Source organism: Pseudomyrmex gracilis, unplaced genomic scaffold (assembly GCF_002006095.1).
Source record: "Pseudomyrmex gracilis isolate BER0280 unplaced genomic scaffold, ASM200609v1 scaffold_7, whole genome shotgun sequence".
Lineage (NCBI taxonomy): Eukaryota > Metazoa > Arthropoda > Insecta > Hymenoptera > Formicidae > Pseudomyrmex > Pseudomyrmex gracilis.
This window is the reverse complement of record NW_018020591.1, coordinates 1,382,081-1,403,764: the sequence shown is the minus strand read 5'-3', so window position 1 is coordinate 1,403,764 and position 21,684 is coordinate 1,382,081. Positions and strand designations below refer to the sequence as shown.

The window sequence follows — 21,684 nt, the reverse complement described above, 5'->3', positions numbered from 1 at the left end:
ATATAAATTTAATTTCAATTAGGGGGGTATTTGGGATTTCTTATATAAGAGATGCAAGTATAGCATCCAATATGAATTTTAGAATTGTTAATTCAATTCGAATTTCACGTGTAAAAATTTACATGTGAACACGTATATATGGACATATATACACGTATAATTTCCGCACAACACCTAGTGAATGGCTCCAATGACCGAATATATATTTATTAATAAAAAAGAGAGTTATGTTTGCTATATTATAATTCTATTCTTTAACACTCGCGCGGCTTGAAACACAATAAAATCAATTTATAATTAATATTTCATATAACACATATATATATATATATACACACACACACATATATAATTTATACATAGCTGCGTCAAAAATGAGAACAATATCAAAGCTTTATCTGCACTTAATATGTGTCTTTCTCACACAAAGATGGAGAGAGAATTAACACAACAAAGATTGAATATACATATATATATTATTGTTAAAATAATATTTGTTGTGTCACACAACAGGTTTATATAATTTGTAGGCGTATAACCATATATATTTACAAATAAAACATTATATCATTACAAAAATATATCATTACGTATATATATATATATAGATCATGGTGATCATTGTTACACAAGCATACAAGAAAATTTACTAAAGACAAAATATATATTATTTAAACTTAAGTTTCAACTTGTTTGTATATCCTAAAACTTTTTATTTCTCTAATTTATCACAAAAAATATCCGTTTAGCATTATGTATACATTACATAATAACTATTGGAGTAATTGACTACATATTTCGTTCATTTAGTAAACTTGAATACAGATACATTAATTGTCATCTATAAATCCGCTGACTTCTCTTCTAAAAGCAATGTAAAAAAGTTTTAAATATATACACAAAATATATATGTTTCTTTTCGATATACAGTTAAAAATACTATTTTTTTATACACATCTTATCTTCAGTCAATAATATATTCTCTAATAGATTCTTACAGGGTGTTGTACTTTTAAAATAGAACGCTATCTAATTCCTTAACTATCTTTCTCTTGTATATTTGGTGTTTCCACTATGACACGAGTACAGCCTGAAAACAATAATTATCAATATGTTTTTTTTGTTATATATATTTAAAACACGTAAAAATATGTGTGAAAAAATTTTGTATTTAAAACTCTTGGCAAGAAATGTATAAACATCCTGCAATGTTTTTACACTACTAAAGTATTATTGTGTATAAATATTTTGTTTTTTTCACTAATGATACATCTTACTATCTAAACTTTGTTTAAAGAAACATTACAAGACATTTCTCATTTAAACATAGTGCATATATTTTATGAATAAAACATGGTTCATGAATCTATTTTTCACGAATCTATTTTTAATGAAACTGAGCGGATAAACAATAAAAAAAGAAAAATTTTCTAATTACGATTAAAAAGATGAGACAAATGCATTGTTATTATTATGTATGTGTAGCAAACTTTACTACAAAATATAAATAATTGCACAATGTTATGTTAACTTATATCATGTTTGTGATCATCATGATAATAAAAACATAAATATATGGATAAAATGTTCGAGCTCTCTCTGTCTCTCTAAATATACGTACACAAAGCACAAAAAATATTAAAAAAAAAAATAAAATAAAATGTAGTCCATTTTCCAAAAATTGCGTTTATTTATATTTTTTACTCTTGGGATGTATCCCAAGTAATAATTACTATGCACATTCTTGTATTTATCGATACGCATTAATACAATATGTTCATTACTATTAAACAAATTGTGTTTAAATAAACTTTTCGTTATATACACTAAAAAAGATTAAACAATACTAGTTTATAAATAAATGTAAACTAGTATATTAGGTAATCAGTGGTATGTATATATATATATGTGTATATATGTGTATGTACATGTATGTGTATATATACATACACATATATATACACATACATGTACATATACCATATTGGTATACTTTTGTCTTCAATAAGATAACGAAACTTTATCATATAAATTATTGGTCTTGCTGTAATTAAGGCATTGAATGCAGCTTTTTCATAGGCACATTATAAGGCAAATAGGTTAATAAGAATATTTTAGGCAATTTAATAAACTTGTTTAAAAAAAATTGTTTTTATGTATTTTAACTTAATAAATATATATATATATTATATTGTACAAATATTGAAAAGCTTTACAACTTTTAATAACAAACGCGAGAGAAAATGTGTAATAATTATTCTTTATTAAAAAAAAGACACATGTATATATATGTCAATTTTAATTAAAACTTGCTACATGTAAAAGCTGCATAGCCTATCCAATAGGCAATTGAATGCATTTGTCTTAAACATAGTTAAACTCGTGAAAAAATTAATTATTTATAAAAAAATTTTACTATTTTTTTCCTCTCTTCATAATTTTTCAATTATATATATTATTATTAAGCTATTTCTCCTTAATCTGCCATAAACTGCTCTATATGTATACATAAAAATATGTAGCTTACAATGTATATACAGTCTCTATTACACATTAATCGGTTTTCCTTTGCTCTTAACTGACATTAATGAAACAGTTAAAACCTATTCTCTTAATCGCATCAAATTCTTTGTGTAATTATTAAGTACATGAATAAATTATACAGTGCGTTATATACTATTCTCTTTGTAGTAAACATGTTTCCAAACCACGCAGAAAACTGCTGTATATATAATAATATTTGTACCTATTCTGACTGAAATGTGCCAAGAGAACAATACGTAGAAGTATATAGAATATACACAAATATATATTTCATGAAAAAATTACGTATAAAATTACGTATAAAAAGAACAATTGTTGAGAATGAAAGAAAATTATTGGATCTGGAAAACTCTCGTCATTATAAGAATCTCCGATCCATATGTTTCGTTTTTTTTTTTGTTTTTACATCTCATGTTTCTCTCTTTCAGAAATTTAATTTAAAAAAGGTACGCATAAACACAACCATCGAATTGTTGTATTATATTCGAGACTATTACATTTTAACAGACCATGTTTCGTATTATGCTTATAGAAATATTATATTTATGTATAAATAGATGGATTTAGTTTCTTACAATTTCTAAGATATAGCAAAAAACTAACACGTGTATAACTTAATATTTTGCAATGCTGTTATATGTAACACACAGTTTGAGGTATTTATTTCTTCAACAACACTTAAATCAAGTTGTAAAATAGCTTCCACAGAGTTACTTCCAACACACAACTTAACTATACGCACTTGTACGAGTGCTCGATCTACTGTACGCACACAGATAAAACTTCGACAGAATTATGCTTTGTTACTTGACTTAAGATCGACCGTACGTCGAGTATCGTACGAGGAGAAATGTGTTACAGATAATTTACACGTGCGAAATATGGTATATAATAAAATCTAACTCAAATATAAATGAAAAAGAAAAATAAATATGAAAAAAAATCAAAAAGAATAGTGCTCTATAAAAAAACATTTATTAATGTTTAAATAATGATGATTTAATTAACGCAATTGATAATATAAATGACGCTGTAACATACATGTTTACAGCTTTCTCTTTTTACATATATATCTAAAACTGACATTACACACGCTTTATCGTGTATACAGAACTTGGAAAATTAATGTCAGTTAAGATTCTCAATATGTTATACATATTCAGTAGCAAAAAAAAGTTCTTTACAGAACAAAATAAAAAAAAATTCGCAAATATAAGAATTGTAATTGATTGATTGTAATGTTAAGTATTGTATTCTCATTAAATATCTGATCTGTCAAGTTTTTTTCCAGGACGGTAATTCTAGTTTTTGTATTTAAGATGTCAATTACTGGTTACGTATATGTGTACATACATATGCAATATCAGAACTGTGGTGTTATCGCATATGACACCTATTAGCTTATGTTTTAATGCACGATATTTTATGCAAATATGTGGTGCGTATAATACACGAAATTCATAAATCTACAGTATCTACTATCTGTCACAAAACACTTGATATTAAAAAAGTTGAAAAATTTGTTTTCTACTGAAAAATACGTCATTGTAAAAACCAGTTATTTTACTGGTATTTAAACGATTCTAAGCACATTTTAAACAAGTGTATTACTTACAGTCTTATATCACACAAAGAGAGAAAATCAAAAGAATGTTCACAATTGGTAGTTTTGGATCTCAGATAAATTAATATATATATATAGAAAGTAAATATGTATATATACATATCACAGTATAAAAAAAATATATAAAAGTGAATTATAGTTTTTAAATTACAGTTTTTCATATAGAAACAAGAAAATTTGTAAAGAAAATATTAATATATGATTTATCACAAAACGGTTCTTCAAAACTTCTTTCAATCACTTTCTATAATATTTTATCACGTTTACACACTTTTTAAAACAAATATTACACACTTTTAAAACAAATAATAAAAACAAAATTATAGTTTAATTTGCTGTTACAGCATGTGTAATCATTCTTAATTGATTTTCTCCTAATTTTCATTATGCATTGTATATGTTGTGTCTCTCTTATAACAAATACTATACAGAAATATAATTAATCCGTACCAAAGTATTTTTGTCCAAAATGATTTGGCGCAACAGTATGGATCTCTGATGTTAAGATCTTCATCTATAAAAAGAAGCAGAATAATTTTATTTAAAAAAGTAAATCGCACATATACATAAATACTAATATAATTTTTAATTAAACCATTATATTAGTATAAACATTAAACATTATGCAAGAAATCACCTTAGGAAAGGCAGTGATTAAAGACTTGGCTGCGATTGGCGTACAAAATAAATTTGACAGTATAATATTCTCTTCAAGAACATTGTGTTCCTTTAAAACAGCTATAGCTTTTATAACAGTATTTCCCGTACCTACGTGTGTGCAATAGAGACATTAGACTTACTTTATAACTCAGAGTGCTAGCATATTCAATCAATCAGGTAAAATATGAGTAATTTGTTAAAATATTAGTTTTTTCATAAAAAAAACTTACTCATTATTGGATACATCAACAAGACTTTTCTCTCGGATATATCATCTGGGAATTTGGCATAAACCACTCTAGCTTCATGTGTGTCCATGTCACTTTCTACTAATATTTTACCAATTCTGATGCTACGACAACAATCTCTGAGACCCTAGAATATTATTCTGTGATATTCACTAATTTATTTCTATGATTTTAGTGGATTTTACAGTAGCTTTATTTAAATTATACCTGTTCCATAGCTTCTCCACTTCTCACTATAGATACACCACAGTTTCCTTTTTGATACTTCAAACCTTTGTAAGTGGCACCAGTCGGAGTTGTTACTACACATTTTGTAAAAGGCAATTGGTTCAAACTCTCTTCAATAACTAATCTGATCTAAAATATTTGAGAACATTATGATACTGCTTATTTGTAACTTTTATCTTTAAATAGTAGATGCTCTTAAAAATGTATACAACAGATAAATATCAAAAATGCGCACATATATCTTACCAAACGATCAGCATAGAATTTGAAATCACTCCTTGTGGTATTTCTATAAAAGAAATGATAAAATATGCGCATTGTTTAATTAAATTGAAAGGTGAAAAACACCTTTTTTTCTCTTAATTTAATGAAATATATAAAATATTACATTGGAGATAATTTTATGATTGTGTGTAAAAAATTTTACATGATGAATAGTTAGTTTTATTCACACATACACACACAGATACACGTGATATTAACCAGTATTCACTTACTTATCCCGCAAAATAGTTTGCAACTCTTTCACTTGATTGTTACAAGGTAAAATCTTCAAGTTCGCCCCGTACTCTTCGGCATCGTAGCTATCATTCAGCAACTTCGTCGCAACGTCCGTACTACCCATGATAGATATATTGCACCACGTGTTATCAAGAGCACCGGCGGAATCAACAGAATAGTAGTTCAATGGCTATTGAGTACATAACCAAACCAAATAGACCCTCTACGTTGACGGGAGATTGTGGGAAATGGAGGAAACGCATCTGATGCGCATGAGCAGTAAAGAAAGTTGATCGGAGGATAGTATAAAAAAGAGCTTATAAAAGCGGTCGCCAACTGGACTGTTCTTCTTTTCTTCAAACATTTCAGCTGCTGGATTGATCAACACAAAAGTGAGTATGTCATTTCATTTGCATTCGTGTTATCTTTGGTTCGTTCTTTTTCACTGAACTCTAGTTCAAAGTTTATTTTGTTCACTCTAAATAGAAGAAAAAACAAAAGATAAACTCTGTAAAAACGATAAACTCTTGACTTAGTGTAATCATTTCAGCGAAAAAAACAAACCATTTGGTGTCGAACAAGTCACTTGAATCGGTGCAGAAAAAAATATGTTTCATACTTGATATCTATACAAAATATGAAAAATATAGAAAAATTGCAAATTGGAAATAATATAAAATCTTGAAAAAAATAACATACAAATTCACAAGACAAAAGTGTTCAAAAGTCAGAACGCTTTGTTTTATATGCGAGTGCAATAGTTTTAAAGTGTCTGATAAGTTTTAAAACAATTTTCGGTCTTTAAGTATTTTTTTTTCAACTTTGAAATTTCGAATGCTGACACATAGCAGTTTTAAAGAATCAAATTTCAGAAATCATTTTACGCGAACAATGTCAACACTTCGGGTACGGTTAAAGTCTCACTGTAAATGAGGCTATAGCGCTGCGCAGTAAGTCTTTTGATCGTAAATATTTAGTAGGAGAAAAGATGAAAGAGAAATTGTACGTTTTGAGAGGTTTTACTGTACATTTATTAATCAGCGCTGCGCAGTAAGTCTTTTGATCGTAAATATTTAGTAGGAGAAGAGATGAAGGAGAAATTGTACGTTTTTTTTTTTTTTGGGAGGTTTTACTGTACATTTATTAATCAGATGATTTGTATCATAACACACAATTTTATCAGATTATTTGTGTCATAATAATTTTAATATATTTAGTATTACATATATATACATAAAAATGTTGACAATGGAAATGCCAATACAAGAACAAGTGTTGCAATCGGTTGGAGGAAATGAACAATTGTTGAATAAGTTGTCGGATAAACTTCGATTATGGCTAAAACAACAACTTCATCTTCCTCAAGGTATGTATACTTTGACCTAAAAAGATGAAAGAATATTTCAGTTTTAAATAAACAGACGTAATTATATTTTATAGTATATTTTGTATCTTTATAAACATATAAATACAAGTCTGCATAGAATGTAGTAGTCTGCACGGAGTCTTAGAATAGATCATTTTATAAAAAAAAAAACGCTATTCTCTCTTAGAAATTTCTGATCGTCGATTGAAGTACTTCATCTATTCTGCGAAATTTGATTTTGAAAAAGCCAAGAAACGTCTGGATCTCTTTTACACTATTCGTACTTTGAGTCCCAAATTATTTGGTGATTATGATCCATTGGATGCTGGTTCGATTCAACAAGACAGTTACGTGTAAGTATTCTTTTAGAGTACATTTCTACACGGAAAAAAAATGATGTTGAATCAACAGTATCAGTTTAATTGAAATATATCCTGTTGATGCAACATCAATATTGCATTATACACAGCAGATAGTTGCTTTTAGAATCTAGACATTAAATTAATCGCATTTGCAATTGAATGAATTATTTATTTTTATGGCAGCTCGTGACGTCAACTTTAATTAAAGCAACTCCATGTTTTTTCTGTGTATACAAGTTTTTATATCATAGACGAGTGTTGCAAACTTTGGCCGGCTAGCACCGAAAGCACCGAGGTGTTGGGAGCCACTGGAAGCACGCACACAAGCGAAAACCGTCGTCCGTGTGCGTGACGTCACGCTCGTCTGTCGGCTCGTAGAAGAATGCAGACATATTATGTTCCGTCTTCTTTCCGTCTTCAAACCGGCTCAACAAGATGACAGACGAGGCATGTTCACGTTACGATTATTAATCTCGGAAAAGCGTTTCACGTTGTCATACGCAAAAAGCGCGCAACGTAACGTGAACATGCCTCGTCTGTCATTATGACAAACGTTTTGACCATAAGAATGTAGTTTTTTTCGATGTCACAAAACATTAACATAAAAAAGAAGATCAAATCTTTTAGACTCTCTTTTTCTACGTAATGTTTGTGACATTGTAAATTGGAAAGGACTACATTGATATACAGATCGATATACAGGGTGTTTGACAACGAATGAATAAACCAATGTGTGTAGGTAGATCGGATAAATCTGAATAGAAAAGTTATTTACCATTTTTTTAAATTCGCAATAGTTATTGAGATATAAATTAATAAATGTGAGCCAATGAGTGCGCGGGAAGCAATGATCGGACTTTATAGAGGTGCACGATTAGCTATAAAGAAAAATGGCTTATCTTATGCAACGATAGGCGGAAATCTCATTATTTTACTGGTCTAAAAAAAAAGTGATTATAAAAAATCACGTTTACCATAACTCGCGCTTTTGAGTAAAAACTAATTGCGTAATGACAAAACCAGTTTGTATCAAATTAATTGCGTTTTTTTTCATTACAAACTATCCTTGAATTGAAATTATAATTTGAATTAAATATTATTTTTAATCTTTTTTTTTATAAGTACGTAATATCTATAAAGATTTTATATTTTATACTTTTTAATATATACTTATACTTATTCATACTTTTTACATACTTTGTTTTTAGACGATGGATACCTCTGCCAAAGTTAACGCCAGAAAAATATAGAATAATGTTTTTCCAGATACTGAACCATGATGTAGATGCGTTCGATTCTTACAAAGTTGCACAGTATGTATAATGTTTATTGAATAAACACACATCGCATACACATAACAATGGTAGATAATTGACTAAAAGCTGAAATTACTAAAATATACAAAATCAGCTCTTTATTTTTTTAAATTTTTGTTTTTTCTCTTGAACAAGTTAACACATGAGGCCGCAATAAAGAATCGCAAAAACTTGCAATAAAAAATTTCTTAAAATATTACAGACATACTTTTCGGACATTTGACCTGTGCATCGAGGAAAACATAGTAGATAATTGCGATATTCTCATTTGGGACTGCAGCAATGTACTTCTCAGTCATATATTGAAGTTTACACCAAACATAATGAAAGATATTACCATTGGCCTGGTAAAATTATTATAAATAAAAAATTATTTCCCATTCTATATTATACACATACGTATAACGTTGTGCAAACTTCTTATTTTATATTATATTTATATTTAGGAAGCATTCGGCGCAAGAGTTAAAGCAATTCACATATTCAATGCGCCCTCTTATATAAATGTCTTTTTGACAATGATGAAATCAGTAATGAGCGCAAAACTTATTAAAAGAGTAAGAATAAAACACTTAAAAAAATTACAAAATAATAAAAATTAAATACGACATTATATGTACAACATTATTATATGTATAAGTCGTACGTTATATATATTTTTTGCATTTGTAACAAAGAACTAGATTGTATTAACTTTTGTTTTTACAAAATAATTACTTTATTTAAAGTTTCACGTAGTATGACATTGCAGATATGTGTTCATAAATCTGGAGTGGAATCATTGTATGAAATTATACCAAAATCGCTTTTTCCAAAAGATTATGGCGGTGATCAACCGTCAACATGTGAAATAACAGGTATAACGCTTCTATATTTAATATATCTATCGTCTAATATACATACATCCTCGCAATGTTGTATTATTCTAATATAATTATAATATAAATATTATTCTAAATAATATTATTCTAATATAATTGTTATATTATTTAAGCAATAATTATATTATTCTAGAAATGTGGCGTGCGAACTTGATTAAAAAAAGAGACTGGTTCTTGGAACAGAACAAACTCAAAACCAACGAATCTCTGCGATCTAATTCCGTAATAAATCTGGACGATCTATTCGGAGTTTCGGGAACATTCCAAAAACTGGACATTGACTAATGCAGAATAAAGTATATGGAACGTAAAAAGTAAAAACTTTGGCAACTGTGAGAAACACGATGAAACTTATACGTGTGTGTGTATTAATTATATGTATTAATACGAGGGATATTTTGTATCAACTTCGCAACTATCTATTCTCGAGTTTAAATCATGTACTAATGCTAGATTTTATTCACCTCTACCGAGATTGCATAGAATTTGGAACCAAGTATTGAATGAAACATTGGAAATGGAATCCATTAGTAATTATAAGCGTAAAGTACATTAGTTGATTTATTCTGAAAACTTTGTTAGCGAATGGTAGCACTCGCGAACTTTGTCTTTGCATTGTATTACTTTGTATAAAAGACTATAACCCGTTTAAATAAATAAATATTTGTTAAAAAAATAAAACACGCGACTTTATAATTTTTTGTACTGGTATATAAATATATCTATTTTTAAGTGTGTATTATATTTTAAAACTTACGTTATCTTTCACTTTTGTATTGATTATATTTAATATTTTTTAAGAATTACCTGTAAATATTATGTCCAAACTGTTAATGGCCTTTTTAATCCTTTCACTACTGTTGATCTTAAGATAGATTACATACACTAAACGTGTACATGTGTTAGTTGTGTACATGCACAGTTTTGCAAATGGCGTCCAACCTATTAACCGTAAAAACCTTTTCCCTTGAGCAGATTCCCTCCCAATGAACCGTAAAAATCGGAACTACTTTTGTATCACGGAGTTCGATCTCCTTACTTTTACTTCGTGCGCGCAACGCTCTCCCCACTCTGCCCACTATTCCACTTCTATGCGCAGACTGCGGACCTTTCTCACATCGAAAAGACAGTAATTCGGTCTGTTAACGCGAAAGGTGTTTATAGGCGTCCATTTCAAATTGCTCGGAGCGAACTGGAAGCGCTTATAAACACCCACCAAATCTTATCAACAATAGTTGCAATAAGCTTCACTTAAATCAAATTATAAATCGCGTTGAACTTCTACCTACCTACTGTATGCTACGCGCTGTATATATCACAGTCTGTCGTAGCAAAGGGGTCAATCTGCAATTTTGTGGAAAAATAAAAAAACGCATAACTTTTTAAAAATACTTCGTTAGAGCATTTTATTAGATATAATGTACAATTACCTACATTTTCGTAATATAAGAAAGCTCTATTAGACTAATTCGTTGACTTTACACAGGAATTAAATTCGAGCATTACTTTTAACAAATCCTCCACTGACTAGAGAAAATAATACAGAAAAGATATGTATAAAAGGAAGAAGACAGAGTCGAATTGTTTATTTTCTAGCAAGTACACAATAGAAGCGAACCATCACCTTAAATAATAATATATATATTGTGACTCGTAACATAAAACAGTTAAGTTGTTGTTTGAACCCTCGAGAAAAGAGAATACAAAAGAGACAAGGTGACAGTCACTGGAGGAGTTGTGTATAGAAATACAAAACCGACCAAAATAAGACGAATGGTCTGAGATGCATTCCGTCAAAATTATTTAAAAAAGAATTATGTTATTTATAAAATATTAATTATTCTAATGGACTTATGATAGGTGATAGTCAGGAGAAGGTTCAGCTACAGATTCAGTAGTGAACAGAGGATTTGGGAACTCTGGTGGGTGTGGCAGTGGTCCAGCAGTCTTTGGCTGACGTCGATACGCCATAAGCCAGCATGACACAGCGATAGCTACGGCAACCAGTGCCAAGAGTGCCGTAATTATCAATGCTATGATAAAGCCGACCATAGAAACACAGATATCTTCTACTCTTTGCGCTGAAGGAGCTGAAAAATACAAAATATAAATTACTCTTCTCTTGTTCTCACAAAATATAAATTACTTCATGTTGTAAACGCAATAGCTTCTCTTTTCCTGTGTATATCAAGTTCTTACCTTCAGCTGGATCTGCTGTATACCTCTCCTCTCTCCTTTCCAGAGTAAATATTAAATTAGACTGAATTGTTATTTCTTCACGAAGTTGACCTTCGTATCCGTCAGATATACTTAAAGACGTATCGTTCATTTCGGAAGCGACGTCTCTTCGGCGACGGCCGAAAGCGTTGTAACCTCGACAGTTTACCTGTTGCAAAAGACAAAAGAGAAACGCATTTAATTTGTAATTATCTTAACACTGTCTTCCGACATCTCGAAATAGCAAAATTACAATATAAATTCTACGCTCGTTAATAACTCACAGGTTGGCAGCGTCCAAAGCACACGCGTATATTGCATTGGAATCTTATATTGTCACTACTGGGGAATTTGAACGCGTTAAAGCTAGCCATTAAAGATTGCGTCTCGGGATTCTGTTCCCATTCTCCGAATATCGTAGGATCTGTCGCACAGCCATTCTCATCTGTCACGACATATTCGTTCTCCAAATTATCTTCCATGGTTTTGGCAACGCAATTTCGCGCGAATCCGCCGTAAATAGCTACAACATGTCATCGATTAAACTCGTATTTTAACAAATAAAAAATAAAACTCTTTATTGAAGATATAAAAAAAATATATCTGATTCTTACATGAAGGTTGAACTTCCACTTGTAACATCAGATTGTCTCCGATTTCAGCTGAGTTAATTTCGTTCCCGTTCTGAGCGACTATTTTCATTACACATACAGGTGGTGGACCAGTATTAGCGATCGTTCCGGCGGTAGTGAGCATAGAGACGTTGAAGCCGAGAGTGACATTTTGCTCGCCAGTTTGATATATACACTTGATGTGATAAGCTTGTGCTTTGTAAGTCATCAGCTTCGGGTGTTTCTGTATGACAAGCACGAAGCTAGCTTGTCCCTGAAGAAAGAATCACATGAAGATTATTCTCAAAGATCTATCAGCGCGAAATATAAATTATATGATGCGTGTACTAACATTCACGTGTATCAGACCGCAATTGCCAAATGCAACTTTGAACGTTTCCGTTTTACGTTGAGTTTCAGCCGGTATCGAAACAACTCGTCTGCACTGTTCGTCCTTGCTGCGGCCTTTAACGTACAAAACTCCGTCGAAATCTTGATCCTGCAAGTGTATCACAACTTGCACTCCGTCCGACAAACAGCTCACGTCCATTTCCGGTCTGGGGAAGTCTGTCCGGCCGTCTTTTTTGTCGACTGAAAACAAAAACAAATCGAAAATATTCACAACAGGAAGACTCTTTTTGCGAAGGATCTTTTGCCAGTCTCTTTATGTTCTTCTTCTTTACTTACAGCATTGCGTATATGGATTGCCTAAGTAGCCGTTAACGCAGATGCAGATGGCCTGGTGTCTGGTGGCGTTGCAGAGCGCGTGTATACCGCACTCTTGATTTCTGCAAGGATTTTCGCAAGTTCGAGTAATCGTGTCGCAGTATCTATCGTCGGCGCAGTCGTCGTCGCGTGTGCACTCTATTATACCAACTAAAAAAGAAAACAAAAACGATATTATTGTAGGTTTCAGCAATTTTCGAAAACGTTCTTCGGATTAAACGTGAAATCAAACACAGCCGACTTACTCTGCCTGCAATATCCGCTGGTGTCTATTCTGTATCCGTAGCGCGTTGGACACACGCAATTACCGTATTCGTCTATACTGAATCCCTTTTCGAGATCGCACACGCAAAAGCCCTCCTCGTTTATCACCATATTGGACTGTCTGCGGCAAGGTATGCAATCGTCGTTCTCATCCTTACCGAACCCAGGTGGGCAGACGCAATTGCCGTGTTCGTCGCGAATCTGACCTCTTCCGACCGGGCATACTGAAACAAAGTGTGTGATTATAACAAAATAAATTAATCAGTTTTTAATATTTCTTCCTCACACAATGATTCCAAGTTTTTTCTCGTGTATTTTGCCAATTATACTTACCCTTGTCACAACGAACAACTGCGTTTCCACGATATCCTGGAAGACATTCGCATATCATGGTTCTAACCGGACTGGTGTCCAGAACTTTGCACTCGGCATTGATGCCGCAAGGTTCGATCTTAGTGCACGGATTGATGCACTGTCCGTTGAAGCAGGCGGTCTGAGACGGACATTCGTTGTCCGCCTTGCACTTTTCTGTAACTGCAAAACAATTGAAAGATCAAAATAGGTTCTTGAACCCATACGATTCGCACTTATCTATGTTGAAGACGAAGTGAACTTTTACCTTTGGCGCATCCTGATTTAACATCACCGACATAACCAGGCGGACACGCGCATTCCACAACGTGATTGTAAACGTTGCAGTCCGTGTTGCCGGTACATGGGTTCTGCGCGCAGGGATTTTCACAGCGATTGTTGATGCACGCCTTGTTCGTCGGGCAGTCCGAGTTGCTTCTGCATCCGAGCAGCACGCAGGAAACCCTCGGATTGCCGCCGAAACCAGGTGGGCACTCGCAGATGGCCTTGTGATTTATACCATGGCAGACCGCGTTCTTGCCGCACGTAGGCAGAGATGGCGAGCACACCGGCACGCAATTGTGTTGGACGCACACGTGCGAACCGCTGCAATCGCCATCCGTTCTGCATCCCGCAACTAGAGCAACCAGACCAACGTTAGAATGATATGATCTCAACGCGAAGAATAGAAAAAATAGATTTCCCTTACGTCAAAGTATCGTGTGTCTTACCCTTTCTGCAAATAATGTCCGGATTGCCGTCGTATCCCTGCGTACACGAGCATATCGGTTTGTGATTGATGACATTGCAAACGGCGTTGGGCCCGCACGCGCAAGGATCTCTGCAGACGGCGTTGATGCAGGACCTCTCGGACGAACAGTCGTCGTCCTTGCTGCACTCGATCTTGACGATCGGCGTAGTGGCGCGGCAGGTACCGCTGCCGCTGCTCACGTATCCGCTGGGACACACGCAGACCATAGTGCGGATCGGATGCGTCGGCAGGACGCGACATTCGGACGGTTCCGTGCACGGCTGTATGATCGGGCACGGGCTCTGACACTTGCTGTTTAGGCAGGCGAAGGAGTCCGGACAGTCGCTGTCCTCCCTGCACTCCGGTCTGACTTCAGGTCGGCAGTTGATATATGGGTTTCCGGTGAAGTGCGGCGGGCACCGGCATATTGGCAGATGATTCAACACCCTGCATTCCGCGAGCGGTGAGCACGGATTGTCGTGCACGCAGGGATTGACGCACTGCATGTTGATGCACGAGTGATCCCCGGGACAATCGCCGTTGCTGTAGCAGCCGATCACGCGGCAGCGATCTAACGGATTGCCGTGATAGCCGTTACGGCAACGACAGTCCGCGACGTGATTATTCGGGAAACATTCGGCATTGACACCGCACGAGTCCGCGATCAGGCACGGATTTACGCAGTTGTTGTTCTTACAGGCTTTATCGAGCGTGCACTGACTGTCATGTCGGCACTCGACTGAGTGACACGCGATATCGGGATTGCCCTGGTAGCCTCGCTCGCACGAGCAGATCGGTTTGTGGTTGCTCACGTGACAGACGGCGTTGGGACCGCAGTTGCAGGGATTGCGACATTGCCTGTTGATGCAGGTCTCGCGATCGCTGCAATCGTCGTTCGTCGTGCACGTTCCGATGACCGTCAGTTGTACTACGGAATAATTTTTGAAATTTATTAAAAAATAATGTCTTTAAAAAAATTTTAACTTCTCTTAGTGATTTTGTTTTACTTACTTGGCCTACATGCGCCATCGATGTCGGTGATCCATCCCTCTGGACACGTGCAAATCATGGTTCTCACTGGCATGGTGTTGAGAAGATCGCAACGAGCATTTGCCAGGCAGGGTTTGATAACCGGGCAAGGATCGATGCACTTCTCACGAATGCACACCGACTTGTCCGCGCAATCGACGTCGACTCTGCACTCGGGCTCCTCGATTTCATCCGGCAGACGTCGTTCGCAGTAGGAGAATGGATTTCCGAGCGGTATGTTTTCGGGACAGCGACAGTACGGCACGTGATCCTGCACGTAGCAGACGGCGTTCTGGGCGCAGGGCGATTTCTCAACGCACGGATTCACGCAGCGACCGCCGTCGCACGCCAGATTGTACGGACAGTCGTGATCGGTGTTGCACTCGATCCTCTCGCAATGGATCTGGGGATTGCCGTAGTAGCCCGCACCGCAGCGGCAGGCCGCTTGATGATTCTTGCCGTAGCATTCCGCGTTGATGGCGCACTTGTTGTCAAGAATACAAGGATTCACGCACTGGCCGTTGTAGCAAGTGGCTGCGTGATCGCACTCGCTATCAGATTCGCAGTCAACTGAAATGGACAATCACGATAAAATACAATTGAAAATAACTAGTTTCATCGAGCCCAAAGAAAAAAAATACAAAGAAGTGATACACAGACACGTGCGACGATGGTTCTCGATACTTACGCTTGAAACATCCCAGTTGGGGATTGCCGGAGTAGCCCGGCGGACACACGCAGGAAGGATAATGGTTGACAACGTTGCACTTAGCATTGGGTCCGCAGTTGCACGGATTAATACACGCGCCATTAACGCACGCGTAGTTTCCTGCGCATTCGCTGTTCGTCACACACTCGGGCACGATCTCCGCTGAAACGAGAAATAACAAAATGTACAAAAAATACGTGTTACGCACGCGGAGATTTTCAAGACATGATCAAGTAACGAGTTCTTACGCGGTATGCACTTGATCGTGGGATCGCCGATGTAGCCAATCGGACACTTGCAGACCGGATTGTGATTGTCAACGTGGCACAGAGAGCTCCTGCCGCAGGGATCACCGATCACGCACGGATTCACGCAGAGCGAATTTATGCACTGCTTGTCGTGCGCGCATTCGCTGTTCGTGTAGCATTCCGGTCGAATTCCCGGCAGCGGAGAGACTGGAACTGGAATAAGAATTGCGCAGGTCAGTTTCCGTGAAAAAACAAACGATGTTTACAAAAAACTCTTTGAGAGAATTTTTTTACGCACCTCTTATACACTCTATGTATGCATTGCCCGTAAAGTCCTGGGAGCAGAAGCAGATTCCAGTGTGAGACGAAGATTTGCACTGAGCATTGAAGCCGCATTGGGTGGTCAGGCAAGCGTCATCGCATCTTCCGTCCACGCACTTCTCGTAGTTGGCGCAATCTTGATCCAGATGACATTGCACGTCGCCTAACACTGAACACACACACGCAAACAAAAATAAAATAGATACAAGAAATCGTAAATGACAATACGTAGATTATTATAACGCATTTTCTGAAATCAATGCATACCGATTGGCTTGCACTGGCCGTTTACGTCAGTAATGGTGTTTGGCGGACACAGGCAGATCATGGTGCGAAGCGGCAGCGTGTTCAGGATCTTGCATTCCTGTTCGCTGGTGCACATATCGGTCGACAGGCACGGATCTTGACATCTGGCGTTGATGCAAGCGAAATTCGCTGCACATTCGCTGTCATGTGTGCATTCCGGCTCGATCGGAGTGCCTGAAAGACAAATCGTGTTGTCTCATTATTACAATTTTCATTTATAAAATATGGCGAATGATATTTCAAGAGATGGTCACGTACCAACGCATGTTATGTACGGGTTTCCAGTGGTGCCCGCGGGACACGTGCATCTCGGCTGATGATCGCGCGCGATGCAGGTCGCGGTTTCGGCACAGGTGTCCTCCTCACAAACTCGTCTGCAAACTCGGTTCAGTCTGTCACAGGCTTCGTAATCGGCGCAGTCTTCGTTGTAATGGCAGATCGTGGAGATGCACGCGACGCGCGGATCGCCCTGAGTACCCGGCGGACAGACGCACTGAGCTCGATGGGACACCGCGCTGCACTCGGCACCGCGACCGCATACGATGTCGCCGCCGAGACAGGGAGTGACGCAGTTGTCGTTGCGGCAGGTCTTGTCGTAAGGACAATCGTCATCCGTCTTACATTCGGCTACAGATGAGAAGATTGTTTCCACGTGTAGTTTTTAGAAGTATAGTAAAAACAAAGTAAAAACAATTATTTTGTTATAAAAAGCTTACGTTTGAAGCATTGAATTTGCGGATTGCCGGCTAGACCGCGTTGGCAATGACATGAGGGATGATGATTTATCGTGATACACTCCGCGTTCAGGCCGCAGAGGCTGCCCAAGCACGGATCTTGACAGAATTGATTTATGCACGCCTTGTCGGATGGACACTCCGTGTTCGTTCTGCATTCCGGAAGAATTACATCTTCTGCGAAAGAAAGAATAGCAATATTAGAAACAATTACCTACAATTATTCAAAAACTAAAAAACACTAGAAAAAATAACATTAAAAAGTAATATTGTATAAAAAATTTAGAAAACTGATACAATAGGACAAACAGAAAATAAGAAAGAATAATAAGGATACCTTTGTAACAGTTTATAAACGGATCACCGGCGTATCCGCGAGGACACAGACACGCGCGACGATGGTTCTCGATGTGGCACTCCGCGTTCGGAGCGCACGGATTGACGGTGCACGGATTGATACATCGGCGATTTAGACAAGCCAAGTCTGGCGTGCATTGCGAATCACTCTCGCATATCGCAGCAATTTGTTTGTCCACTGAAAATTCATTTGTTTAATTGCAATTCAATTTGAGAAATTCAGTTTTAAATATGTTTTGAACGAAAAGTTTTATATCTTCGATCTCTCTGAAATGAAATTTTACCTGGCACGCAAGCAACGGTGGCGTCGCCAGCGAAGTTCGGAAGGCACTCGCAAATCATTGTTCTCATTGGTAAAGTGTCCACGACGCTGCATTTAGCACTGGCAATGCACGGTTTTGTTTTCGTGCACGGATCTTCGCAAATGCCGCTGAAGCACGCTAATTTACTGGGACAGTCGGCGTCGACTTGACATCCAGTGTTTCTGTCTATTGGTTCTAAAGTAAGAATAAGTCCGAAAGTTTAATAACATATGCTAATTATATTCTTTTTTTTTATAAACTTTAAAAAAATAATATTTACCCAAAAGACACGAAGTGTACGGATTGCCTACGTAGCCAGGTGGACATTTACAAAGTGGTCGATGATTGACAACATTGCACAGTGCCGATGACGGGCAGTCGCAAGGATTGACACATTTGAGATTGCGACAAGCTAAAGATGGGGCGCAGTTGCTGTCGCTGGTACATTCGGGTCTCTCGCATATTTCGTAAGGATTGCCAATGTAGCCATCGGGACAGTAGCATCGAGTTTTGTGATATCCGTCAGCGGTGCATAACGCGTTGATACCACATTGGGTGACCAAGCAGGTATTGACGCATTCGTTGTTGATGCAAGATTGAATCAATGGACACTCGGTATCGTGACGACAACCAACTAGAAAAAAAAATTAAGTAATGACACAAAGTTACAAACTTACTTGCAGAGAAAAATTTGTTAAACGTATACATTCGTTCAATACACACTTTGATGGCAATATTGTTGGGCATTTCCGCTGTAGCCCTCGTTGCAGACGCACGTAGCTCTGTGCATTATCACGTAGCAACGACTGTTGGGACCGCAAGAATTGAGAGTGCAGGGGTCAACGCACTTTTGATTGAAGCAAGTTTTGTCGTTCGAACATTCCGAGTTCTGAGTACACTCTGAGATCGGTTCTGTGAACATACAAATTAAGATTAATTAAATTAGTTTAATTTAGTAATTTAGTCTGTATAAAATATACGTAATGTAATATAAAACATTACCGTTGAGGGTCGGAATTGTGCACTGCACTCGCGCGTTACCCGTGAATCCGGCTGGACAAGAACACACCGGTTTGTGATTAACGGTTTCACAGAGAGAATTGATGCCGCACGCGCCGATGCAGGGATCTCGGCATTTTTGCGAGAAACAGGTCTTGTCACGTGGGCAATCTGAATTAATAATGCACTCGGGATAGATGCAAATTGCGACGCCATTTCTCACTCTGCATTCGCCATTGTAATTGCAAGGTGAAGGACTACAAGGATTAGTTTCTGAAATGAAGAAATATTTATATTTTTAGATCAACAGATAACATTTGGAAATTAACATAAAATATATAATTCGCATTAAAAATATTTCCATGCCTACCTATCTTTGTGTAACATTCCTCGAAGGGATTGCCGATTAACGGAGATGGGCAACTACATAACGGACTGTGATTGATCGTCTTGCACACGGATTTGCTGCCGCACACATTTTGAGAACAAGGATCTCTGCATTTGTTCTGTATGCAGGCTTTGTCACCTGGACAATCCGAACTGAGCACGCATTCCGGATGACAACCCGTCACACTCGTTGGAACGCCTTCCAAGCCAGGCAAACATTTGCAAACCGCTCTGTTGTTAACTTTTTCACAAACGGTGTTTGGACCGCAGGGTGAAGGATAGCATGGGTCCGTTTCTTTAGTATCTGAACAAAGACATTAACTGTAGTTTTGAATATGTCCTACATTTTTCAAAATATTGGGCTTCTTTTATAGCAAATGTAAACGTATAATTAAATTATAAAATAATGAAGAACGTAGATAAAGAGTGAATTACCATCTACAGGTACTCGGCATAGAGTGAAGGCATCTCCAATCGTAGGCAGTGGGCAAGAACAAATGGGAACGTGATTGGAGACGGTGCAGATTGCGCCAACGCCACAAGTACCGGGACAAGGATCTTGACACCTTGTTTTTATGCAAGCTTGCGATTTCGGACAGTCGGTGTTCACGAGACACTCGGGCTGGCAGCCTTGGTACGGGTTGCCTCTGTAGTTCGGTACGCACTCACAAATGGCCGTGTCGAATCTCTCGTGGCAGTATGCGTTTATTCCGCACGGCGACGGACTGCACGGTCTGGAAGGTACCGACGGCGGTGGAGTTGCTAAAATAAAAAACAGCAAAAACCACGCGATTAACATTACAGTCATAATTATTGTTCAATTTGCATGCAACGTATATTCTAATATATATACACATAAAAATTAACACGTATAAATTAACAGGTTTAAAAATTGTAACGAGATTTTTGCACTTAAGTAGTACAGTGAACAAATGTACATTTTGTGCATGCATAATGTCTTGCATATCATAAATGCTTCCTATACAAGTGAAGAAGTGCGCAACGTGTATGATATATGATACATATAGAATTACATCAAAGAGTACGATAAGTGTAAAAACGAATGTAATATTGTTTAAAATGCTGCGCGGATAATCAGCGTGCGACGAACTGCGAAGAGATCGATATGCAGTTTTTGTTTTTGGAATAAGTTTGTTATATACAATATATAAAATATTTACAGAGATTTTAATTAAGAGAAACCAAGGTTTTTTGAAGAAGATGCTAATTAAATAAGTTGTGGCAAGATAATATATCCATTAGATTTCGATGTGATAGAAGTAGCGAGGATTGTTTTCTTACATAGTATTTCAGAGCAAATTGTGAATGGGTCTCCAGTGTATGATTCAGGACATGTGCATCGGGCTTGGTGCAAAGTGACTTGGCATAGTGCGTTGACTCCGCATAATCCAACGCACGGGTCGGTACATTTCTGCTTAATGCATGCTCGATTGTTGGGACAGTCGCTGTTTACACGGCAATCGGGTCTACAATTGGGTGAAGATCCTATGAAGGTGGGTAAGCAAGAGCAGGAGGGTTTGTTATCAGAGGATACCGCGCATTGCGAGTTTGGTCCACACGGTGAGGGGTAGCACGGGTTCCTGGCAGGTTCCGATGCTGCTGGCGATAAAAAAAATTCATT

The 21,684-nt window shown here is 36.6% G+C and overlaps 3 protein-coding genes across 5 annotated transcripts in view; 1 reads left to right on the top strand and 2 right to left on the bottom strand.

Annotated features, from left to right (window-relative positions):
* Positions 1-538: 538 nt before the first annotated feature.
* Positions 539-5,947, bottom strand: LOC109860184 (uracil phosphoribosyltransferase homolog). Its single transcript, XM_020439106.1, has 7 exons — positions 5,802-5,947; positions 5,551-5,593; positions 5,284-5,433; positions 5,059-5,203; positions 4,806-4,936; positions 4,619-4,682; positions 539-1,090 (listed from the first exon to the last, which is right to left on the bottom strand). Exons 1-7 carry the CDS (start codon positions 5,927-5,929, stop codon positions 1,038-1,040), a joined length of 714 nt encoding a protein of 237 aa, XP_020294695.1. The 5' UTR covers positions 5,930-5,947; the 3' UTR covers positions 539-1,037.
* Positions 5,948-6,110: 163 nt separating this feature from the next.
* Positions 6,111-10,404, top strand: LOC109860176 (retinol-binding protein pinta-like). 2 transcript variants are annotated; one of them, XM_020439093.1, is made up of 8 exons: positions 6,111-6,197; positions 7,023-7,171; positions 7,359-7,524; positions 8,742-8,846; positions 9,052-9,196; positions 9,296-9,406; positions 9,601-9,706; positions 9,864-10,403. In XM_020439093.1, exons 2-8 carry the CDS (start codon positions 7,045-7,047, stop codon positions 10,013-10,015), a joined length of 912 nt encoding a protein of 303 aa, XP_020294682.1. In that variant the 5' UTR covers positions 6,111-6,197; positions 7,023-7,044; the 3' UTR covers positions 10,016-10,403. The 2 variants fall into 2 exon arrangements, with proteins under 2 accessions (XP_020294682.1, XP_020294673.1); XM_020439084.1 differs by lacking the exon at positions 6,111-6,197 and adding an exon at positions 6,678-6,855 and having other exon boundaries at positions 9,864-10,404.
* A 703-nt stretch (positions 10,405-11,107) lies between these two features.
* Positions 11,108-21,684, bottom strand: part of LOC109860162 — an 85,592-nt gene continuing 75,015 nt past the window's right edge. For both annotated transcript variants that reach the window (XM_020439065.1, XM_020439073.1), the window contains exons 110-134: positions 21,345-21,662; positions 20,478-20,804; positions 20,026-20,346; positions 19,659-19,928; positions 19,380-19,568; positions 18,937-19,290; positions 18,639-18,851; positions 18,335-18,532; positions 17,980-18,174; positions 17,522-17,890; positions 17,225-17,437; positions 16,935-17,126; positions 16,637-16,849; positions 16,368-16,550; positions 15,662-16,249; positions 14,631-15,578; positions 14,168-14,536; positions 13,882-14,082; positions 13,530-13,772; positions 13,246-13,434; positions 12,911-13,149; positions 12,562-12,832; positions 12,232-12,470; positions 11,930-12,116; positions 11,108-11,820 (exon numbers count right to left, since the gene is read on the bottom strand). In XM_020439065.1, coding sequence (XP_020294654.1) covers positions 11,582-11,820; positions 11,930-12,116; positions 12,232-12,470; positions 12,562-12,832; positions 12,911-13,149; positions 13,246-13,434; positions 13,530-13,772; positions 13,882-14,082; positions 14,168-14,536; positions 14,631-15,578; positions 15,662-16,249; positions 16,368-16,550; positions 16,637-16,849; positions 16,935-17,126; positions 17,225-17,437; positions 17,522-17,890; positions 17,980-18,174; positions 18,335-18,532; positions 18,639-18,851; positions 18,937-19,290; positions 19,380-19,568; positions 19,659-19,928; positions 20,026-20,346; positions 20,478-20,804; positions 21,345-21,662 — 7,268 coding nt within the window. In that variant the 3' untranslated portion in view covers positions 11,108-11,581. The remainder of the gene's footprint in view (positions 11,821-11,929; positions 12,117-12,231; positions 12,471-12,561; positions 12,833-12,910; positions 13,150-13,245; positions 13,435-13,529; positions 13,773-13,881; positions 14,083-14,167; positions 14,537-14,630; positions 15,579-15,661; positions 16,250-16,367; positions 16,551-16,636; positions 16,850-16,934; positions 17,127-17,224; positions 17,438-17,521; positions 17,891-17,979; positions 18,175-18,334; positions 18,533-18,638; positions 18,852-18,936; positions 19,291-19,379; positions 19,569-19,658; positions 19,929-20,025; positions 20,347-20,477; positions 20,805-21,344; positions 21,663-21,684) is intronic.